At 34.2% G+C, this 13,371-nt stretch overlaps 1 protein-coding gene and 1 pseudogene across 1 annotated transcript; one reads left to right on the top strand and one right to left on the bottom strand.

The window, feature by feature from the left end:
• The first annotated feature begins 2,363 nt into the window (after positions 1-2,363).
• On the top strand, positions 2,364-10,746 carry LOC123655388 (juvenile hormone esterase-like). Its single transcript, XM_045591202.1, has 3 exons — positions 2,364-2,513; positions 7,111-8,414; positions 10,075-10,746. Exons 1-3 carry the CDS (start codon positions 2,364-2,366, stop codon positions 10,286-10,288), a joined length of 1,668 nt encoding a protein of 555 aa, XP_045447158.1. The 3' UTR covers positions 10,289-10,746.
• Positions 2,996-3,115, bottom strand: LOC123655445 (annotated as a pseudogene).
• Positions 10,747-13,371: the final 2,625 nt, after the last annotated feature.

Raw genomic sequence — 13,371 nt, 5'->3', positions numbered from 1 at the left:
GTCAACATTAAGCGTATGCAAGAGGACTTCAACTTCGTGCTTTTTAGGTGATAGCCCATCTAAGTTCCAAGCCACTATCTTGAGAGATGTCATTTTACTAGCTTTGAAACCAGCGTAGTCATGAGACTGATTAAAGTGCTCATTTGTTGTAGGATAAGATCAAACTTTTCTGCTTGTTTCAATAGCAAATCTTCCACTGCCCTATTAGAGGCTTGGAGGGGTGACAGATCTTCTTTATCATTTTTTATTTTTAACTTTGTTACCTTCGCATAAGTCCGTTGCTGATTGTTAGCTGGTATTGGTTTCGATGTTTCGTGTGTCGGTTGTGTCAAAGGGGGTTGGTCGACTACTGGGTTGATGTTGTCTCTGCTCTTAAGGTGTGTTTGCTTAGCAGATTTCCTTGCAAGTATCTCTTTATAGACTTCACAGCCTTTATAATTTGCCGGGTGAGAACCAAGACACAAAGCACACTTAGCTGGCAGATTGCGGTCTTTTTTTGGACAGTCTGAAGTTTTATGAGACTCGGCACATTTCACACAACGGTACGGCCTCATGCAGTAGTTTTTGGTATGTCCATACTGCTGGCATCTCTGACATTGGACTACAGTATTCCGTTTACGTGGATCTTCTATGGTGATGGATTGGTGGTAGATGTATTTTAAATTTTTCACAGCTTTGTTATTAGGTCCCTGTGCCAAGTTGACGAAGAATGTGGTAGTTGGTCGCTTATCAGGTCCATATTTGGCATTAATTATTTCACCGACAACTGTGTTACCTGTGTCTTCTATGGTCTCTTTTATCACGCATAGGGGAGTAGTGTAGTGAAGGTTCCTTATGACAATTCTGTATGGTCGTTTATCTTTACGATTAAACGTGTGTCCGATAAGACCATTCTTCCTAATAACCTCCATAATTTTTTTGAAGGTGTCCACCTTAGTACAGCTTATTCTAAGTTGGTTTTTGTTCATATTTTTATAGGTGAACTCAGATTTATCCGCAACGCTTTCAAGAAGATCAGTTAACTTGTTGACATCTTCTATACCATACAGGATAATAGGTGGTGGCTTGGACGTCTTTTTGGGAGCGTCACCTTGTTCAGGGCAGTTTTCTTCTATCTGGTCGGTGGGAAGACCACTGAATCTATTTGAGATGCTTATTTTTTCAGGGGAGGGTGTAGACATTTTTTTCCTTTTGGCATTTCTTATGCTTGGGACTCGCTGCCACGAGGGAGGATTGGTATCTATGTTCTCTGTCTCGGAAAACTCCGTCACGTTCAACGTTTGTACTTCCGAGTGACGAGCAAGATCTATGTTTTGCGCATTTGCGTCAACCACGGAACTCATAGACGCACTCCTAGGTCTAGATACAAAAAGACTAGGGTGGAACGCTTGCTGAACCAGCTTTTTATTTGTTTCTTTAAGACCAGTAGTATTTACTAATGAGGGGGCCTGGGTACCCACCCCTTCATAGTCTTCGGTAACCAATTTCTCACTCACAGGCCCGGATACCTGTGCGCGCCGGGTGCTAACCGGATGGCATGGCAAAACAGTCTCGTTAGGCTCACTCATTCATAATACAAGGTTTGGGAGCGTAGTGCAGTACTTCCCCAAGGTACTACACGCCAGAATTTCGGTGTGACAACCTAGCCTTTAATGATCCAACATCTCTCCTACAAGGCAGCAGGTTTGCAGTTTTAATTCGGAGCTAGCGTCTCCTAGACCAATTACCAGTTCAAGGTTGACGAGGTTGGTCTCCCCGGGTCTGAGCTTTGTTTAGAGTGGCGGCTCGTACTCGCCACTGTCGTCCACTCTCACAGGGTTTCGTGCCGCTTTATAGAGGTAACTCAGCCATAAGCTACCCCAGCACCCCTCAAGATGGACCGCCCTATTGTCCGCGACTGCCAAAGCAGCTAGCCTCCATATCTGAAAGCTGTTTCGCTATCCGCAACCTGCGACGCGGTGGGTGGCACAGGGCCGTGCCTCTGGGAAGTGTCACCCAGAACCCACTTATTACAATATTCTAACAACTTAAACACCTTTTGGTTTCAGTTTGGAAGTTTAAATTATTAAAATATTTTGAACATGCTTATCTCAACATTATTTCTTTATTTTATCTTGTCTACTTTACTTTATCATGTATCAAAGATGTGCATATAAGTTCATTTTTAACCTGTAACTTCATTCTCTCATTATGCTGTAGCTGGATATCTGATAATATAAGAATTTTCAGTTCAGTTACTACTATATAAAATATTATACTTATTAGTTCATTTAATGTTGAAAAGCATACTTTTTTTTTATTATACAACAAATAAAAACATTAAAGCATGTTTTTGTTTTCAGATAGAACACTAGTTTAACATAATGGAAACTTTACCAGACAATCTTAAATGCATTTTGGAAACTAAAGATGGGCCCATATGTGGCTATATAGATAAAAGGGATGAAGGTACATATTATAAATTCAAAAGTATTCCTTATGCAAAGCCACCTCTAGGAAATTTGAGATTCATGGTAAGTATAAAACTTAACATTTTGTAATAATACTGGATGACCTTTTACTATTTTTTAAGATTCTTCTAGTTTTGTTCTATAGTCACTATCATCTAATCAATCTAGCCACTCAATTTCTCGAAAGATAAATACATGGCAAAATAAATTTAGTTCTGTAAATGCTACACTTGAATATTGGTTATCAGAAGCTAGAACTATTTTTGATTTTTATAGATGCAATCTTAAATTAAAGTTACGGTTTTCATTCTTGTATCATTTTGATTATTCTTAAAAGGCAGTTACAATGAGCCTGATGTACATCCATGTACTGACCGCGCCCGACGTTGCTTAACTTCGGTAATCGGACGAGAACCGGTGTATTAATTATGTGTAGGTGTATTAACGTGCTATGGACTTTTAAAATTCGTGACGTCGTGACGGGTTTGACCCGTAAAAATTTTACCCCTCATGCGCCTAAAGAAATATCATTTCAAAAAACAAAAAGCCAACGTCACGCGGTGTTCCCAGGCGGTCACCCATCCAAGTACTGACCGCGCCCGACGTTGCATTACTTCGGTGATCGGGACGAGAACCGGTGTATTCAACGTGGTATGGACGTTTTAAAATTCGTGACGCGTGACGCATTTGATTCGTAAAAATCTTACCCCTCGTGCGCATAATGAAGTTTCGCTTTAAAAAAAAAACGAGTGTGCTTAAGACCACACGACTGAACTAAAACTTATTTAGTTGCCGCTACATTACACACGAAACTACTATATTACAGACGAAACGTAACTCTCTCTTTCCATCTTCAAATAACTTAACCCTCTAGACTTCCGTTCGCCTCGTTGATCATACTTTTCGTCATGCTTTCGCCACTCATTCACCAGCTTACTCCCTAAGTCAAGCGTGGGTAAAGAAGTTTTACTTCAACAATTAAGTCGAATTGAGAACCTTCTAAGTTAATAATTCCGCCTAATAACTTCTAAGTTAATAAATAAATTAATATCTAACAATATTCAAAAAAATAGTAGAACGTTGATAACATTGATATTGACAGTCATACATTTTAAACATATTATGTATTGTTCCTTACAGTACAGAAGTGAAAAATTTAAGCGTTATTTTTGTCCGAAATTTAGCTTGGAATTCACAAATGGAACTAAGCCGTAAGATGTTTTGCGCGATCAGTTCTCTTCGCAGGTTACGAAATATTTTACCTATTTCCACAAAAATTACGCTAGTAAAAACCATCCTTCTACCTATCCTTGATTATGCCGACTCCTGTTATCTTGACGGAAGGAAAGACCAACTTAATAAATTCGAGCGTATTCAAAATCTCTATATTCGGTTTATTTTTGGGATAAGGAAATATGACCATATTTCTGACTTTCGAAAGACACTCGGGTAGCTCCTAATTAGACTTCGCGAAATACTCACTCTCTATCATCTCTACTGTTTACTGTTCAACTTCAATCCGAAGACGCCTTGCTACTTAAAAGAACGCTTTAAATTACTATCGAATGTTCACGATCGGTCTCTTCGCTCTGATGACCTCTTTCTTAAAATTCCTTCTCATTATTCATCTTTTTACTCTAGCTCTTTCTCTGTTCAAGCGGTCCAACTGTGGAATTTTTTACCCGTAAATATAAGGCGTGCACAATCATTAGTGTCATTTAAGAACCGTTTGAAAGATTACTATATATGTATGTATATGTAGTTTCATGTCTGCAAATATGCCTATTTGTGTGTATGTATAGTTGCTTTTTTCTTGCATATTTTATGTTACATGTATTGTTTCTGTACGGTAAAATATATTTGTATTTGTAGATTTAAGGTACGTAGGTATGTCGAAATTAAAGTATCGATCAGAATGTAATACATTTTGGCCTTGATAGCGTCACTGGGTAGGGTAACGAAGCTCAGCCGTGAAAGAAAAAGGGTAGCCCTTTAGGAGGGCTCGGAAATAATTTATTGAGCAAACGGCTATATATATAAAGAAATATTTACAATCAAAAACCGCATTAACCAATCGTTTTTGTTGATTTTCGGCTCTCTCTTTCCTGCGCGTGTTCTCTCTGTTGCATGACTACATACTGCATTTCTGCGGCTCACTCATTAGACTCTTTGGAACGGACGTCCGGCGTTTGCTCCACTCGGCGGTGGTTTGTGGACACATCGTGACGATACACGTGGAAATAAGAATAAGTAAAAGTATACTCGGGCGGGTTGGACTATAGAAGTCTGCATGTTGTCGATGGTATCCGCTTCTTGCATGGCGTGCTGTGATGATTACACAGTATTTCTCGTTTCTTGAATACGGCACAGTTTTTTCCAATAGTTCCTAGTAATAACGGTAAGGTCATCAAGTGAAGTGGTAAAACGGTAATGGCAATGCTTCTGGTAATGTTGTGGTAGCCACAAGTTAATTTATTTTAAGATTTTCTTTTAAAATTACACCTCATCATCCCTATAAAATTAAATACTATCGCAATCATATGATCAAGATAGATATACCTCTGTATTTTATTTATTTATTTTATAATCTAATATATACTTAATTTAATCACCTTTCAACTTAAATTAATTTTATTTTATTTGCATATAAACGATAACATCATACCTACTCACGAATACGAGATTATTACGATATACTTAGTCACGAATTGTGAAAGACAAACATCTCAAAACAACGTTTTAGGACATATTAAATAAACAATAAGATTCAAGGCTTTTTAAGTGTGATATATTTATATTTAGAATGCTTTTAGCATTGAGCCCGTCTTATGTACAATTCTTTGATGTATTGTCCAATAAAGTATAAATACATAAATATTTTCATGTTACCAAATGCTATTATTAACAATTTTAAACTCTAGAAATAATCTAATATACTTAGTTAGTAATCACTTTAGCCTATTGCAGTCCACTGCTGGACATAAGCCTCCACAAGTTCGCGCCAAAAATGGCGTGAACTCTTTGTGTTGCCCATAGTCACCACAGTTGGTCATCAGTTAGTAAACCAACAAAATAAGTAACAACTTTGAGAGACATAAAATAAAAATAAATATTTAATCAAATGTATGTAAAAATAATAAGCTCAATAATTAATAATATAACTATTGTTTCCTGGGCTATAATGTACAATGTAGGTAGATTTTTTTATCGGAGGTTAAATTTTTGTTATTTCTGACTTTACCTTAATTCCGGTGCTGCGGTAAGTGTACTTATGCTCCGTACTGCGACTATCGCGCGTTATTTTCGAACAAATTTACGTAAAAACGATCTTTACTGCAAGATCAAAATACGATACGAACTAACCTTTAACGACTGACAAGTCGACCCTTTTAAACAAAATAACGCGTCAGACATAATATTCTAATAAAATTAGTAACATTGCGTGCTACAATATAGGTTTAAAAATTCGAAAAATACCCAAAATCGAATCGGAGCACCCCACTGTCCACGTGATCTTGGTCTGCCCTACCTAGAGTGTTTTTTTTTAAGCCGCGGAGGCGCGGAGGGGCAATCCGAAAAGCCTTTCATCTAAAATACTTAATAAACCGCGATAGATTAGACCTGAGATATAGGTATCCGTGGCTTATGTGACAAAATATACATGTCTATAAGCATCATTTTTCAGGAGTTCTAAAACTAGATTTAAAGTTATTCTTATTCGTATACTGAGTTAAGGTTAGGTACAACTTGAGTACCTACTTTTTTACCTTTTGTAGAGTAAAACATATTCTTTCAATACATATTTTAGTTTATTAAATATATATTTAATTTTAAAAGTAATTTTCGGAAAAAAATTAGAAATTTTTTTGTTTGCAAACGAAAGAACACCGAATAAAATTTACATGGTCTAGTTATACAACGTAGGTAGTCGAAAAAATAATCAATTAAATACGCATTATTAGTTATTCCTAATACTATAGGAATTTAAGATTAACAATAACTAAAATTTTAATTTGTATTGATGACGATTCGGAGATGCTTTTGAAGACTATTTGAATAAAAATTATTATTTGATTTTGACTCAACAAGTACTCGTTAAATATCTATCATATTCACACGACAAGCACCAGCTTTCAAATAAAAAAGAATCATCGAAATTGGTACACCCAGTAGTAGTAAGGTGGGAAACAAACATAAAAAATAATCATAAAAACGGTCTAATTGAGAACCTCCTCCTTTTTTCGGTTTAAAATCAGTTAATTTCCATTGCACCTTTAATTAATCTTTGTGTAAACTGTAGAATAATGATCGTCGCACAATCTTACTAAAACAAAACATAATTTCATAATCAGTCGCTTCACATTATTTACCTGAATTTTATCAGTCTACTAATTTTTTTGGTTCAAAGAGATATACTATAGATCAATATAATCGATATTCACGAAATTTTTTAACACATCATTTTTTACAAAATTACTTCCGAAACTAAAGCAGATAGAAGAACGAGACTTGGTCCAAAACATGTGTATATTGTCAGAAAAAAATTACGATTTTTCTGACGATACGCATGTCAAAATCATAAGAAGAGTATAGTCTTGTGTACAAATCTCTTATCACACGAGCATAGATATAACCTCTAATAGAATGTTTTTATTTTTAGCCACCCCTTATTAACCAGCCATGGACGGATCTGCTTGACTGTACACAAGATGCCCCTGTGCCAATGTGTTTTGCTATTGGAAATACAGTTGTTGGATCGGAAGATTGCCTTTATATAGAAGTGTCAAGTCCAAATGTAAAACCCGACAAGTTAATGCCAGTAATGTTCTGGATCGGAAGTTGCAATTACGTTTATTATTGTGATGAACTATTTGACCCGACGCTTATTAATAATCAAGAAATTGTTTTTGTAAGATGTGGATTCAGATTGGGAGCATTTGGATTTCTTTCAACTCGTGGCTTTTCAGCACCTGGTAATATTGGTTTGAAAGACATTGTTATGGCTTTGAAATGGGTTCAAAGAAATATAAGCGTTTTTGGTGGAGATCCAAACAATGTTACGCTTTTTGGAAATAGTACGGGAGGCTCTTCTGTACATTTCATGATTCTGTCTCCAATGGCAACAGGGTTATTTCACAAGGCTATAATCCAAAGTTCTACTGCGTTAAACAGATGGTCTTTAGATAAAAACCCAACGCAGTCCGTCGCAGACTTAGCAAAGGAATTAGGTATTACAAAAACTGAAAAGTGTGAAATTGTGGAAGAGTTAAAATCTATACCAGCAGAAGATATTGCGAAAGCACATTTAAAAATATCATTGACCGCATCCAATATTAATGCAGAAGCAATATTTGATTTAAAGTTTAAACCGTGCATCGAAGAAGAATTCGAGGGTCAACCGGTATTTTTAAGCAAAAGTCCTTTAATTATACTTAAGTCTGGGAATTTTAACAAAGTACCGATTATAATCGGAAGCAATAATGTTGAGGCTGCACTACTGCAGTTTGTTAAGGGCGATTTTTACGATGATTTTGAAAAATTCAACACAGACGTCTCATTGCTAGTACCTAAATATCTCGCGATAGACACTGACGTAACCAAAAAAATTGGCCAACAATTGTTAAATTTTTATTTTAATGGTACGGAAAGTTTGAACGAACACACAAGAACTCAATATTTACAACTACTGAGTGATTACTACTTTTTGTATTACGTGAATAAAACCGTGCGGATGCACAATCAGTTCGCGCCAGAGTGTCCCGTTTACTATTATGTCATAAACAATGCGGGCCAATGGAATGTACCAAAGGAGCTTGATTTCCTGAATTCCATAGGACATTCTGCAGAATTACCTTATCTATTCCGTATAAAACTACCTGGCCAACCCGTTTGCAAAGGTAGTCGAGATTCAGTAATGACTAGAAGTAGAATTATTAAGATGTGGACAAATTTTGCTAAATATGGGTAAGTGTTAATATCTATTGACCATAAAAATAAAATTAATAATAATAAGTAAGTTTTGTAAAAAGGTTTTTGAAAACAATCAAAAAAAATTCAAATTATAAATATTTTATATTAATAATAAATATAATATTCTATATCCATTAGTGTACTGTGTGGCTACGGTACTAAAGAATATAGCCACCCCCTCTCTTCCCGTGGGTGTCGTAAGAGGCGACTAAGGGATAACACAGTTCCACTACCAACTTGGAACTTATAAAGCCGACCGATGGCGGGATAACCATCCAACCATCCAAGCTTTGAAATATACAGGCCGAAGACGGGCCGAAGCAGCGTCTTCGGTGCGACAAAGCCAGCCCTGCGGTCACCAACCCGCCTTCCCAGCGTGGTGACTATGGGCAAAACACATGAGTTCATGTTATTTTTGGCGTAAACTTGTGGCGGCCTATGTCCAGCAGTGGACTGTATAGGCTGTAATGATGATACCCATTAGTATCCTAATAATATAATATCGTGCATTTTACATACGTATAACTTTAAAGTAAAGATAAATCTTTAAAAAAATGTGACTAGATTAAAAAATTAGTAGTCGTGACGAATATAATCTGAAATAGAAGTTAATAAAAATCAATGCGTTTTATATTGTTTAAAATTGTGTTTGCTCTGAAACTTAAAAAACCGACTTCGTTACATGGATAAGTACATCGTCAGTAGTCGGTAAAACCGCCAATAATTAAATTCGCATTATTAGTGATAACTCTGTTCGTTAGATCTTGATCAAATTGAAATGAAACCACGTGACGAGTACCAGCATTCGATTCGAAAAGAATCATCAGTCGGTACATTCAGTAAAAAGTTCAGGTAACATCGTATAAAAAAAACACAGTCGAGTAGAGAGGAGGGTTCCTTCTGTTTTTGAAGTCGGATACAAGTAAATTTTGATAAGTACTCAAAAACTGTAAAGCTTAAAGAAAAAAAAAACTATTTGATCTTTTCTAAGAATGAACGGTATTCGGTTTTAAGATAAAACAAGTTTAGTGTTGAAATCAAAGCTAACCTATTTTTTAACCGACTTCCAAAAAAGGAGGAGGTTCTCAATTCGATTGTATTTTTTTTTTATGTATGTTACATCAGAACTTTTGACCGGGTGGACCGATTTCGACAATTTTCTTTAATCGAAAGGTGGTGTGTGTCAATTGGTCCCATTTAAATTCATTTGAGATCTAACAAGTACTTTTCGAGTTATATCTAATAATGCGTTTTTACTTGACGCTTTTTTCGTCGACCTACGTTGTATTATACCGCATAACTTTCTACTGGATGTACCGATTTTGATAATTCTTTTTTGTTGGAAAGGGGATATCCCTAGTTTAGTACCATGATAAGGAAACCAGGATCTGATGATGGGATCCCAGAGAAATCGAGGGAAACTCTCGAAAATCTGCAATAACTTTTTACTGGGTGTACCGATTTTGATAATTTTTAATTTAATCGAAAGCTGATGTTTATCATGTGGTCACATATAAATTTTATCGAGATCTGATAACTGCTTTTTGAGTAATCTTTGATAACGCGTAGTTACTTGACTTTTTTTCGTTTGTGAGCAAACACAATTATTTAAACTGCATCTATTCCGATTTTTTGATTTATTAATATTTTTCAGAAATCCTACACCTATTGACAATGACCCACTGCTACAAATAACTTGGGACCCTGTTGTGGACAAGAAAACTTTAAATTACTTAAGTATAGGTTCAGAATTAACAAAAGGTCGCAATCCATTTCTGGAGAGGATGTTGTTTTGGGAAAAATTACATGATGAACATTTATTTCTTAGAACTCTAGTATACTTCAACGACATAGGGGTGTCATGGTAGAAAAAAAATTATTATTGTTAAAATATCTTATAGATGAGTTCACGCATTTTTGGCGTGAACTTGTGGAATGATGATGATGATGATCTTATAGATGTTTCTGATATAGAATAGTTATAAAAGAAATTTCTTAGAAATATAATTGTGAAAGGGAATAAAATTCCTCTCTAGGGTCTGTTAATGTAAGAAGTGATGTCACAAAATATGTATGTCTTAAAAGATCACTATATTGGATGTGTCCTAACATATAGGGATTTAATATATATTTCTGTAAAGTTTCTAGATCCAGTCTTACAAAGGGATGAAAATATTAAAAAAACTTCAAAATATCTATTTATATACGAAAATCTATTTATATTTTTTTCTACATTTTCAGTAATAATAAATATGAAATGTGATAATTTTACAATGAAGTAACTTACTTATAATTACACTTTTAATAAAACTGATTATAAATACAAGACTAATATTTTGAGTACTTGTATAGATCTATTAGATATTGCCGATTGTGCCTGTTGCGCTGGCGGTTGTAGGTTCGATCCCCGCACATGACAAACATTTGTATTGGCCATACAGGTGTTTGCCGTGGTCTGAGTGTTTGTGCAGTCCTTGTGGGTCTCCCCACCGTGCCTCGAAGAGCACGTTAAGCCGTCGGTTCCGGTTGTTATCATCTACGCCTGATAACGATCGTTACTCATATTAGGGAATAATATATCCGCCAACCCGCATTGGAGCAGCGTGGTGGATTGAGCTCTGATCCTTCTCCTACATGTAGGAAGAGGCCTATGCCCAGTAGTGGGATATTACAGGCTGAAGCAATATATGGTGATATTAAGATAAATGTATTTTAAATTTTATCATTTGTAAATTTTATTGTTACAAGTTTACAATTTATATTATGTACATACAAAATGTATAAATATTTTATATAAATCTTTATTAATATTTCTTAGAGTAACTCATTTGAACACAATTTTTTTTCTCAACAGTATTTTTTGACTCAACATTCCTTAAAAGTGATATTTATCCTACATTCTTTATATTATGCTTTAAAATAAAGTACCATTTTAGTAATTCTTATTCTCTTTTTTTTAATCTGGTTTATAATACATAAATATTTTCACATAATTTAGAAAAAAAAATAGATTTATAACATATCTATTATAAGATTATTATGAAAAAAAAGAAGACAAAACTGTTTGATTAATTATATTTATCAGACAATCAGGTTACACCAATACATTTTCACTACTCTACACAAAAACCTATATTAGGTGATCGTTTAAAAAATAAAAGGCGATTTTGCATTGGTACCAAATATTTAATTCATTATAACGAATTAAAATGTTTTTATCACATAACAACATGAAAGGTTGCTTTTAACAACAGTAGCCAATAAAATACAAATTTACAATAAAATAAAATTATCATACCCTGTTCACTTTCAAGATGAAAATAAAAAATTGAGACTGTAACTCATTGGTGATAAAGTTTATCTCGGACCATAAGTCACAAATAGGCTTTATCAACAGGAGACAAATCAGAGTTTAGGGCCTATTTCAGCTAACAAACTTTATCTTTAAGTCACAATCTACAGATACTAAAATTTCATGGTGATAAAGAAAAATACATCGTGAATCTTTTATCTGTCTGATACCATTATATGTCTAATCTAATCTAGTTAATTGATTGCTTTATCAACAACCGTTGAAACAACCTCTAATCAAACAACAAAAATCAATTATATTAATAGTATAAGCAACAAATCTTGTTATCATATTATCAAAACATCCTCATATATATTTTGTTCTATTTTGAAAATTTGCTCTTTTATACAAAGAAAACATTATCAAATTTCACGAAGACTAACTTCACGGTCAATTCTTGCAAATCATATATTTTTCTACATATAATTATGTACGAACATAAAATATTAATTATTGACAACCAACAAAAAATTGCTCCATATTTTAGAAGTATTTAAATAAATAAATATATCTTTGTATATACATTTACTAGCGACCTGCCCCGGCTTCGCACGGGTGCAATGCTGATACTAAATATAAAATAAATACAAAATAAAATAAATATAATATATTATGCGCAAAAATGTGTTTATTTACGACATCACATTAGAAACCTCTAAAACTATCAGTGTTCCTCTACTATATTATGCATGTATTATACATATAACCCTTAATCTGGAATCACTCTATTTGCTAAAGAAAACCGCATAAAAAATCCGTTACGTATTTTTAAAGATCTAAGCATACAGGCAGCGGGAAACAAACGGGAACTTTGTTTAATACTATGTAGTGATACACAAAAGTAAAACCTGAAAAAGCGCAGGATATTTAAAGTTTTTATGTGTCATATACCTATAGCACCACTGCGCTTATAAAGTTGGTTTTATATATGAAATTAATGTTGTAACTATATATTATCTGATTATTCTTTAAAAATTGACGAAATGAAGATGGCAATGTTTATAGCCAAGAAATTAATGTCATCTAAAATTATCCTAAAAGCCTGTTCAAGTTCAGCCTGGGTTGCTGAAAAAGTTTATCATGTAGATAAGTTAAGGAGGTAAAAGAGGCCACTAGGGCTTGTTAAACATCAATTGATAGGCTTCAACTTATAGATATACAGGGAATGGAAGTATCTAACGAATAAACTGGCGATATGAAAGGGAAAAATATATCATCAACTAATAAAATCCGATGAATTAGATTTCCTAAGCTTAATAAAAATGCCCAAGTTATTTATATAAATTTACAACATCAATAAAGTCCAATATTTTTTTCTTTTTGACAATTTTTACCTTTGTGTATTCGCATAATTTTATCAATGTAATTACACACAAAATCAATAGTCATAATAATGCCTGTGTCCAATATTTATATACTTTAATACACACAAAAATACATGTTTAAATAAGGTTTACGGCAAAGGTGGACTTATCTTTGAAAGAGATTTCTTCCAGTGATCCCATGGTCATTAGTAAGTGCTTCATATAGCGAGCCAAACATTGCATGAAATATTTATTTAAGAGGAAGAATATAAATAAAACATAATAAATTTATATA

Source organism: Melitaea cinxia, chromosome 7, assembly GCF_905220565.1.
Source record: "Melitaea cinxia chromosome 7, ilMelCinx1.1, whole genome shotgun sequence".
NCBI classification, from domain to species: domain Eukaryota; kingdom Metazoa; phylum Arthropoda; class Insecta; order Lepidoptera; family Nymphalidae; genus Melitaea; species Melitaea cinxia.
The sequence above is the reverse complement of the archived record's forward strand: the minus strand, read 5'-3'. Positions and strand labels throughout refer to the sequence as shown.